The sequence below is a fragment of the Arachis hypogaea genome, chromosome 13 (genome assembly GCF_003086295.3).
Source record: "Arachis hypogaea cultivar Tifrunner chromosome 13, arahy.Tifrunner.gnm2.J5K5, whole genome shotgun sequence".
NCBI classification, from domain to species: Eukaryota; Viridiplantae; Streptophyta; class Magnoliopsida; order Fabales; family Fabaceae; genus Arachis; species Arachis hypogaea.
Window position 1 is genome coordinate 131,478,357 of NC_092048.1, and position 11,128 is coordinate 131,489,484.

At 35.5% G+C, this 11,128-nt stretch overlaps 3 protein-coding genes and 1 long non-coding RNA gene across 5 annotated transcripts; all 4 read left to right on the forward strand.

Annotated features, from left to right (window-relative positions):
• On the forward strand, positions 1-3,432 carry LOC112733584 (protein INCREASED PETAL GROWTH ANISOTROPY 1). Of its 2 annotated transcripts, none has more exons than XM_025782597.2 (6): positions 1-1,739; positions 2,009-2,140; positions 2,234-2,415; positions 2,497-2,608; positions 2,890-3,024; positions 3,135-3,432. In XM_025782597.2, the coding sequence occupies exons 1-6, from the start codon at positions 477-479 to the stop codon at positions 3,258-3,260; spliced, it is 1,950 nt and encodes a 649-aa protein (XP_025638382.1). In that variant the 5' UTR covers positions 1-476; the 3' UTR covers positions 3,261-3,432. The 2 variants fall into 2 exon arrangements, with proteins under 2 accessions (XP_025638382.1, XP_025638381.1); XM_025782596.3 differs by having other exon boundaries at positions 67-1,739; positions 2,878-3,024.
• A 2,300-nt stretch (positions 3,433-5,732) lies between these two features.
• Positions 5,733-7,728, forward strand: LOC112733585 (uncharacterized). The gene is made up of 4 exons (XM_025782598.2): positions 5,733-6,162; positions 6,279-6,355; positions 7,088-7,199; positions 7,482-7,728. The coding sequence occupies exons 1-4, from the start codon at positions 5,873-5,875 to the stop codon at positions 7,609-7,611; spliced, it is 609 nt and encodes a 202-aa protein (XP_025638383.1). The 5' UTR covers positions 5,733-5,872; the 3' UTR covers positions 7,612-7,728.
• On the forward strand, positions 7,482-9,133 carry LOC112733587 (uncharacterized). The gene is made up of 5 exons (XM_025782599.2): positions 7,482-8,155; positions 8,302-8,378; positions 8,510-8,621; positions 8,692-8,836; positions 8,921-9,133. Exons 1-4 carry the CDS (start codon positions 8,088-8,090, stop codon positions 8,807-8,809), a joined length of 375 nt encoding a protein of 124 aa, XP_025638384.1. The 5' UTR covers positions 7,482-8,087; the 3' UTR covers positions 8,810-8,836; positions 8,921-9,133.
• A 34-nt stretch (positions 9,134-9,167) lies between these two features.
• Positions 9,168-9,625, forward strand: LOC140178018 (uncharacterized). Its single transcript, XR_011869982.1, has 2 exons — positions 9,168-9,307; positions 9,501-9,625. It is a non-coding gene; the product is annotated as an uncharacterized lncRNA (long non-coding RNA).
• The last annotated feature ends 1,503 nt before the right edge of the window (positions 9,626-11,128 follow it).

Consider the following 11,128-nt stretch of genomic DNA (forward strand, 5'->3'; position numbering starts at 1 on the left):
CGGTATATCGTGAGAAAATAACTCTACATACAGTGCATAGTACAAAGCCACACCCCACTCCTGCGTGACTAGTTTTAAAACCGTTACTCCCTAACACAAGGTCAGAGCAACAATAAACAATTATTATATCTTGTATTTAGAAATAGCCGTTACACTCACAACACCCATGCATATCAAATGATACCACCACCACCACCATAACTCAGTACGGACACTGAATCTGGAACCTCTCCGACAGGATCCTTCATTTCGAACAATTTTTTTTTATTAATTTATTTTTTTCTTTTTGTTATTTCCCTTCTTACACAATAAAAAGAATTCTAGAGGAGTAGACCGTTCCTCGCTAGCTGTGCCCTCACTCCTCGGTTACTCCTCTCTTCTCCCACTTTTACACCATTCCCCTTCTCCAATTCTCACAAGCCTATGAGATTCAAAACCATAAAACCCAAATCATAAAGAAAAATAAAGCCTCCCAAATGGTCGCCGGTAAGGTAAGGGTTGCAATGGGGTTCCAGAAGTCATCGTCGCCGTCACCGTCGCCCACCAATCAGACTCCTCCGCCGCAGAAGAAGCAACCTCCTCCTCCTCCCTCGTCCACGACCACCTCCTCCGGCAAGTCCTCCTCCCACAAATCCTCATTCTCTCGCTCTTTTGGCGCCTACTTCCCACGCTCCTCCGCACAGGTCCAACCCCGCCCGCCGGACGTGGCGGAGCTTCTCCGCCTAGTGGAGTCGCTCCGGGAGAGCGAGTCTCGACTGAAGACGGAGCTTCTCGAACACAAGCTCCTGAAGGAGTCCCTTGCCATTGTCCCGGTTCTCGAGAACGAGCTCGTGGCGAGGGACACCGAGGTTGAACGGAGCAAGAAGAGAGTGCAGGAGCTAGAAGAAGAAAACGAGAAGCTCAAGAGCGAGTTGCGGGAACTGAAGCTAAGAATGGAAGAAGAAAAGAAGAAGAGCGATAAGAGAACGAAGGCGCTGGAGGATGAGATTGCGGAGCTGAAGAAAACGACGTCGTTTGATAGTGGTAGCGCTAGCTGCAGTAGCCACAGAGCGACATTGGAGAGTGACGAACACTCTTCCTCTTCGCAGAGGTTCCTTGAGGTTTCTGTAAGGCCGAACCTCTTGAAGAGCTTGAAGCGAACCACGTCGTCGGATCATGGATTCGGCATTCAGAAGCATTTTGACGGTTCAGATTTGAAAAGAGAAGTAGCAGAAATTACTGAAAGGCCACCTCACTCGCGTTGTAACTCGGAGGAACTCGCCGATTCTACTGACTCGGTTCTCGCTACGGCTGTCAGATCTCGCGAGCCTCGAGTTCCCAAACCGCCGCCCAAACCATCTTCTTCGTCGCCGGCTTCCCCGTCGGGTTCTTCCCCTGAAGATAACGGCAATGGTGAAATTGAGAAGTCGATTCCGCAACCACCACCGCCACCTCCTCCGCCACCGCCGCTAAAGATGGCACCTCCACCACCTCCTCCACCGCCAAAGGTGGCGGCTACATGCAAGGCTACTGCTCCGCCGCCGCCTCCTCCTCCACCTAAAGTCGGACGTGCAGCCCCGGCGAAGGTGAGGAGAGTGCCGGAGGTGGTGGAGTTCTACCACTCTCTGATGCGAAGGGACTCACAAGCACGGCGAGAGTCAAGCTCTGGTGGTGGCGGTGGTTCAGCGGAGGTTCCCGCGACGGCTAATGCCCGTGACATGATTGGAGAGATCGAAAACCGTTCGACGCATTTGCTGGCGGTAAGTGTGTGTGGCGTAATTACAACTTTGCCATTGGCCATTTATTTCAGTAGACAGACATGTGTGAGGCGCTTTTATTGCTTTATTTTGAAATTGATGAACTGCCTTGTTAGCAAAACAATGCACCGCAGCGTTGTAATTCGAACAAGGGTCGGAACCGTAAATATGTTCCAAAGTAGTGGCATTTTTAGAGTCTGATACCAAAAATTAAAAGTTTAAACACTAGTTGATGATTTAACTTAATTTCTGGCATTTCCTTCTCATTGTAGATAAAAACAGATGTAGAAACGCAAGGAGATTTTATTAAATACTTGATCAAAGAGGTAGAGAGAGCAACATTCACAAACATTGAAGACGTGGTACCTTTCGTGAAATGGCTTGATGATGAGCTATCCTACTTGGTACTTATTATTTCTCAAGAAAGTTAAATGGATTGTAAAAATGTGTGTTTTGTTGTTCAAATAGTATATTGATTATTGATTGATATTAATCAGGTTGATGAAAGAGCAGTGCTGAAACACTTCGAATGGCCAGAGCAGAAGGCGGATGCTCTGAGGGAGGCCGCGTTTGGCTTCTGTGATCTGAAGAAGCTGGAATCGGAGGCTTCGTCTTTCCATGACGATCCGCGCCAGCCTTGTGCTCCTGCTCTCAAGAAGATGCAGGCCCTATTCGAAAAGTATGTCGATTTCTACTGAACTCTGCTTTTTCTTGTAATATAATCATACTCAATTGTAACAGGATTCATTCGTCATTGCAGATTAGAACACGGGGTTTACAACATCTCAAGAATGAGAGAGTCCGCAACAAAGAGATACAAACACTTCCAAATACCTGTTGATTGGATGCTTGATAGTGGCTATGCCAGCCAGGTAAGATCAATTATGATTTAGGAATTAGGATATGAAACTTGTTTACGTATAGTGTTAAGTGTTAACATTAGATTATGATTTATTTTAGATAATATTGTGTTATATAACAGACGGATCATGACGCTAGTATGGATAGTGTATTAGGTGGCTAACTGAAAAGCCCGCATTCAAGTCAACAGGCGCAGTTACTAGCTAGTATGGTAGATTGCAAGTTTGCAACTACTAGTTTTCCTTTTTTGATTGAATGTACCTGCAATAATGTTATAAAGTTATTGTGGCAGATCAAGCTGGCATCAGTAAAATTGGCGATGAAATACATGAGGAGAGTCTCTGCTGAGCTAGAGACAGTTGGTGGTGGTCCTGAAGAAGAAGAGCTCATAGTTCAAGGAGTTAGATTTGCGTTTCGGGTACATCAGGTAAATAAATAGTACAAAATTTTGATGCCTATACTAAAATAGAGATGGCACGTATCCTGTCCAGCCATAATGGAGTAATGAGTCATTTGATGTAACTACTGTTTTGGCAGTTCGCTGGGGGCTTTGATGTGGAGACAATGAGGGCATTTCAGGAATTGAGGGACAAAGCGAGGTCATGCCATGTTCAATGCCATAGCCAGCAACAAAAATTCTATTGCCGGTCTACAACATGTTAAATGTTGGAGCAAACTCAGCTTCAACGGAAATTTAGTAGCGCCCCCATCATGGTATCTGTAAAGATAGTGACAGTGTTTTAATTTGTTTGTGAATAGTGTATGGCAATAGTATTAGCCATCCTCAATGTAGATCACTTCTGTAATAATTCATCAATTCATTGTTTACCAGCAACTCCCGTTACTTTGTTTTCACTGCATAATCCTGCATTATACACTGTACTCTGTATAATCCTGCATTTTACGTCGAGACTAATTGAACCTTAAACTGCGTTAGGATTTTTAGGGTTTAAACTAAATCCAGCTTATCTATTCTTCTTCGTCTTCTCCCGGAGCTTAAAAATGTTACCTCCATCATCCTTTTAATTGAATATCTGTACATAATTCTTTCTTAAAGATTATTGCTTACAAAGTGATGAATTCCCAAAGTTTGAAACTTTGCCTGTGGGCATTGGTACGGCAAGTAGTTTGAACTTGAGTTTGGTGCAAGTTGATTTTCTAACTTGAGATTGTGGGGATTGTGCACTGTAAAGTTGAAACTTGAAAGTATAGTATAGTGTAATTTAGAGTGCCAAATTGGAATTTGGATATTGTAGGCTGATTTCTTTCTTTTCATTTTTTTTTGTGTGTGTTTGTGTCAAGAGCTACCTTTGCATCAAGAGCTTCCATTCCATGGGTAGATTAGAGATATAGATGGGAATTTGGAATTAATTAAGTTAGGATTGGAGAGGTAATTTGAAAATTTTAAGAAGTTTTGTCACTTGGAATATATTTTTTATTTATACAACGAAGTTTTGATTTTTTTTGATAGATTTATTAGCGTTATAAAAATTTGTAGGTATAATAAGTTTTTTATTCTTTTGATGATTTTATAAGTATTTATTAAAAAATATAAAAAGATTTAATTATATTGACTTTAATAAATGTCTTATAACATTTTAGCACCAACTATATTATTAATACAATAATATTTAAAAGATAATAAAAAATTAGTTTAAATAGTCTAAAATTATATTATTTAATATTTATTAATTATCGTTAAAATAATTATACAATTTTATATGTAATAAATATATAATTACAGATATTATATTATGAAATTACAGATGTTATGTTACATAAAATAATTTTAAATATTATCTCCTTAACATTATACTAATAAATGAATGCAAACCTCAAAACTATATATTTTGGTATTAGCAAAATTATTTAATTCAATCATTTAATGCAATAATAATCTATAAATATCGGAAATAAATTCTCTCAATTTTTTTTAATTTAAGAAATTAAAGTGTGATCTCTCATTAAATATTTTATAAGTAAGATTAAAAAAAATATGAGAAAAAAAATATTAAAAGATTAAAAATTATATTTTACTCTCTCAATTAAAAAGAAATTGAGAAGATTCATTTTCTCCTAAAATTATATTATAATACAGAGTAAATAATAAAATTCATTTTTAAAAGATAATTTTTTTAAATTAGTCATCAAAAATTTTTTTTAGTAGTCATATTAATCTTTTTATTACTTTCACTATTTACGATATAAAAATTTATTAATATAATATATTAAGTGATATTATACTAATTATAATTTATATTTAATAGTTCTAATTGAATATAATATAATAAATTTATAAAATTAAATAATATTATCTGCTAAATAGAATTATGTATCATTTAATATATATTATATTAATAAATTTTAATGTCATTAACCAAAAAAGCGATGAAAAGAGTTATGTGATTAACTTAAAAGTTCTAACCGAGGGATTTGATTAAAAAGTTTGTTTGGAGAGTAATTTGATGTTCCGGGAATATTTTAATAATGATTTTCACTATTTACTCCTATGATTTAGTTAGCTAGTAGTGGGGATGTTTAAATTTAGACCGATCTAAATTAAACCACTCGTTCAATCTAATCTAAATCGAAAATCGATTAAAACCGTACTAATTCGAATTTGATTGGATTCTATTTTTTGCAAATTGCTGGATTGAATCGGGTTTTGAATCTACTTTTTATAACCGATCCAATCCAATCCAAACCGCACAATATGCCATAATATTATTATTTTATTATTATATTTACGATTGTACTTATAACATGTTCAATTTGTTATGCATTTTTTTATTATTCATATATTATTATTATTTAATAAATATTTTATATTCAAAATATTATTTATTTATTTATTTTAACTAACTTATAATTTTATTTCTATTGTTATATTATCGTTGGTTTTTTAAGATATTGTTAAGATTTGTTATGTCATTGTTGATTATTTAAAATTTAATGTTGAGACTTATTATATGTATTTAATTTTTTATTTAAAAAACTGTAAATCAAAACCGATTCAAACTGCTTGTAATCAGATCGGATCGAATTTTTAAAAAAAGTTCATCACATAAATTAAAAATTCAGATCGAATGACTTTTTTCCTTAAAACCGAATCAAACCGCACCGCGAAAACCTCCTCCTATTAGCTACATAATAAACACCGCAAAAAGAGAAGAGTGTCGGGTCAGTGATGAAGTTAACCCGATTATTTCGTGACTCATCTTTATTCGTGATTCCAATTCTTCGTTGTTTGTAAACAAGAGCATTGAAAATTTGAAATGAGTGAGTGCTGTTGTTCAATTGTAATTCCAAATCTTCAGATTCCATCATTTACCAAAAACCCTTTTCCCATCGCTGATTTCGGCCGCCGAAACCATTTTTCACGGTGTTTCCCCGCATCTCTTCCTTTCCCAAATCCGTCGTCAAAGCTGCCACCTTTTCGAGTTTCTAGAACTATCCAGGCCACGTCAGCTCACATGGAAGTGGAACGAACTCAAGGGTTTGAGTCAAACAGCGCCTCAATGAAGCTCTTGTTTGTGGAGATGGGTGTCGGATACGATCAACACGGGTATCCTCTTTTCTCTTCTCTTCTTTGGCCCTTTTCCCTTCTTTTCTTCCCAAGAAAAGTTTGATGACATGGGATTTCGAAACTGATTGCACTGCATTCACAAAAATTAATAACAGGCAGAATATAACGGCTGCAGCAATGAGGGCATGCAGGGATGCCATTTCTTCTAATTCAATCCCAGCTTTCCGCAGAGGTATGCCTTCTTTAATGCCCAAATTTCAATTTTATTGATATATTGACTTTGGTGATAGGGTTTGGTTAGGGGTGTTCATAGTTCGGATTTATATGGTATGCCGTATTTATCCGAATTCGATCCAAAATTGTGGATATAGATCCGATCTATACATTGGATGGTGGATTTTATGTATGTATCCGCATATTCGATGTGCGGATCCACAAAAATAAATAAGTAGATTTTTTTTATGTTTTATTTTAACTAATAATTATTATATATGTTGTATTATTTTATTTTTATTATTAAGAAAAGTATGTATGATATTATTTTAAGAGTAAACATGTTAAAAAAATAACAAAAAGGGATTTTATTGATATTTTTTAATAAAAATAAGTTTTTAAAAGTATTTTATATGTTTTGCGGATATATTTGATATCTGATTCGATACGCAAATGTGTAGACCAGATCTAAGCTTAAAAACTGCAAATATTGTATCCGATCTGATTCGATAATATTAGTGCGAATCAGATCAAAATTTTGGCCATATCCCATCCAAAAACTCCAAGTTTGGTTGGATTGGGGGGTTGAGTGTGGTATATGTATATTACTTCTTAGTTTAGTGATGCGTTTGAGTAGGAAGAAATTGAGGTATTGTAATGGTTACAATAAGTGGTAACGATTTCGAACCTATATGCTTTGACAATGATATTCACAGTTAATTATGCATTTGCGATATATAATCTTGTTTAGGTTCCATCCCTGGTGTCAATTTCGATCAGATGAAATTGCAGATCAAGCTAGGTGTTCCCAATTCTCTTCAGAGCTCTTTGGATATCGAGAAAGTCAAGTCTGTGTTTCCCTAGTGAGTACCTTGAAAACTGTTGCATTGCATTTCCAATAGCTTAACGTGGACAATTTTAACCGAAACCTTAATCTTATATTTTTAGTATGTCCTAAAAATACACGCCTTTAAAGTTATAGTTGAAGCATTGAACCAAGATATAACTATGATGTTCTGAGATATGGTTATTTCTCATTTAAATTTCAAGATTTGCAATACAACAATATTTGCACAAAATATAATAAGTTATCTGTAATCATTCTCTCGTAGTCTAATCTCTGTTTCCCCCCAAAAACATTGCAGTGGAAAAATTTTGAATGTTGAAGTGGTGGATGGTGGATTGATATGCTCAAGTGGGGTGCATGTGGAAGAGATGGGTGACAAGAATGATGATTGTTACATTGTCAATGCTGCTGTATATGTAGGCTATTAATAATAAAAGCTTTATTCTCCTGTTTTTGGTGAACTTCTGATTCTGATAACTTTGTGTCTTCTCTGTATAATAATACACCAATATTTTTAGTTTATCCTGGTTTTTTAATTTCAGAAAGAATATGTTGTGTATATTGCAGTATTTATCTATGGAAAAAAGGTTTTTACGTGTCACATTTTCAAATATGTGGCATAATTAAATGAAAACGTGGCAGATAGAGAGAAACAATGCTTAGAAGTAGAAAAAGACAAACTCATATAAGTCATATAACATTTGACCATGTTCTTAGTTTATGATACACGTATCATCGTCTGAATGCTGATTTGGCAAATCAACAACCGATACACGAGAGCCTTCTCATGAGTTTCCCAAGTCTTATAAATTTCGAGTTTCAGCTATGTTCAAGAGTTAGTAACTTGCTTCTAATCAAACTCAGTCTTAACCAATCGAAGAAGGAATATATAAGCTGAGCGACAATGGAAGGTGGCCAAAAGGGAATGAACCCGTTGTTTGTGGAGATGGGGGTTGGCTATGATCTTGATGGGTACTCTATTTTATTTAAATCTTCTGAATAATAAATGTTGTTATTAATAAGGTTCCGAGTAAAATTTATGATTAACAGATTCAAAAAAAACTTAAATATCATAATTTATTTGTTATATAATATAACATGTTTGACTTACATAACAGGCAGGACATAACAGCTGCTGCTATGAGAGCATGCAAAGATGCAATAGCTACTAATTCAATTCCAGCTTTCCAAAAGGGTATCTCTTTAATTGGAATTTGACTATTACATATTATTATTGTAGTCATGATTTTAAATTACTCTTCATATCCATGTACTCAGTGCAATGGATACTTTTGCAATTTGAATAGTAATTTTTGGTGTATGCAGGTAGCATCCCTGGTGTTACATCTGATAACATGAAAGTACATGTGAAACTTGGGGTGCCTCATCCTCTCCAACAAGGCTTGGATAAGGACAAAATTAAGACTGTGTTTCCATAGTGAGTAATTATATAATCAACATTTTTGTTTCTTCTAAGGAATAATGTTTCAATTTGCACAATTTTGTAGTGGACAAGTTACGGGGTTTGAAGTAGTGGATGGTGGAATGGTGTGCTCAACTGAGGAAACGGTTGACAGGAACGATGACTGTTACATTGTCAATGCTGCTGTCTATGTTGGTTATTAAGAATTTGGTTCCTCTCGGTTCCCTGTGGTTAGTTTCACTTTTGTTTCTTGAATCGCATGGTTTGTTTTATGGGTAACTCTAAACCTTAATAATATTGTAAATGATTAACAGGTTGGAATATGGAGCTTCAGATGCATAAGTAGTAAAGCCATCATGGTGTGTATGTGGACTTTTACTATGTACTTAGTTGTAAGGTGTGCTGTAATAATTGATTAGTGCTATTGTTGGTTATGGTTAAAGCTTAAAACTTTAGAAGTTGAGTGGTTGTAAATTTGTAATAATAATGTTTAAGTAAGATAATAATAGCAATAAAATTGTTGGACATCTTGAATGGTATAATAACCGAGTTCATGAGGTGGTGAGTGCTGCATTTAGGAGGAGGTTCCAAGTATCAGGTACTCCAGGGAGGCACCAATGGCTGCAATCTTCACCCTTGGCCTCTTGATCCTCAGGGTGCCCATCATTTCTTAGTTGTGAGAGCAGAGTTATGTCAAGCAGGTACACCTTGTACTTGATGCTCTTCAACACTCTGTTCACTATGCCATTTTCTGGTAGTAGAACTTCTGGATATGGCCCCTTATATGGTTCTGTTTCTCCAGTGCAACTTCATTTGAAACATAAGATTAGTTGAAACTCTAATTGATTCATGAGAGGAGTTAATTAATTATTACTTCTTACTGGGTATGTTTAGGAGAAATGCCATGAAAGAATACTTTGGTTTTGGAAGGGTCAAGATTTTGATCAACCCATGCAGCCCATGTGTTTAACCCCTTATGAAATGCTTCCAAACGGTCCATGTCCTTCACAAGATTTGAATCATCTCTAATATAATCCCATCTGCATGGTTATAATGTTGATATAAATGTACTTAATGATAGGTTGGGTGTGATATATGATATATCATAATATATGCAAGTTACCCTTGAGAGGAAGGTCCGATGTAGGTCCACCAATGCCACGTGTTGAAGATCAAGAGGTCAGTCCCTAACCATGATTTATTACCAGCTTGAATGGAGTCTAAGTTGAGGACTCGTCCAAGGCTTTCTTCAACTATGTCCACCAAATATTGCGTCCACTTTCATTCACCAAAGATAAATCCTAGAAATTGGAAGGCCAAGGCACACGCATGCAAAACAAGTTGAAGTTGCAGTCACGTGTCTCATTCGTTCATTTTTATGCATAAAATATTCACGTAATATAAGCTGTCACGCTCACTTTATGAATTTAACAACACAGTCAAATCAAAATGGTTGCATGCAGTGATAAATTTGGGATATTATTCTAGCTTGGAGCATCGAACCTTGATATCTATGTTTCACGTGTTTGAATCTGAAGAATATAATATTGGAATATCCAGCTATATATATAGCTGCAAAACATGTATAAGCTTGTCCGTTTCTAAGGAATCTCGTGAATGTTTTTCAGATTATGTATTGTATTTGTATCGTAGGCAGCTACTGCTATATCAATTTACTGACAACTTGATAAGTTATCTTGAGAGCGAGATTCATTAGCAAAGCTATTATAATGAAGAGGCAATCAGTTCTTGAATGCTTTTGGCAATCAAACTGAGCATCTAAGAAGGGGCAGCTTGAAGAGTCATAGGGTGGGTATGAAGGGTCAACAACCCAACTTCCCATGAATAAGTTGCACCCATTTAATAAAGAATCATCCTTTCTTCCTCTCTAAGGTGATGATTATGAGAATCAGACTTTGCTGCTCTTGCTGCTGCTTGCGTTTCACAAAGCACACAGAATAGAAGCAGAGTATGGACCTTGATCATACCCATTATTGCTATTCCGACAAGCTAAGTCAGAATGCTCACGTTATGTACAATACTTGTAGATAGAGATCATCACATATATAGGTAAAATTTTATACTGTTATTTAATTGTGTATAGCCACATGTCAATGCAAACTATCTTTTAAAAATAGGTTTACACTATAATACAAACTAATTAAACATTTTACATTTTATTGGGGACGATCATAATGATGTTAAATCTTGATGAAATCTAGCAAATGATTCTCATCAGTCATCATAGATAATAATTGTTATCTAATGATTACATATATATAAAAAATGTACAACATCATGCCAAAAGAAAAAAAAAAGTTATAATAAGGAGTTGTAATATACTAAAAGTTAAATAGTAAACAAACAAATACTAAAAGTTAAATGCAATAAATACTAAAGCTGCAACAAGTTAAATAGCACTTTTTTTATTTTTAATATTGGATTAGCAATGGTGTTTTTTTAAATTGTGATCTACTGTGATATTTTTTTAAAATATAGGATGATTTAATGTACGGAGTACA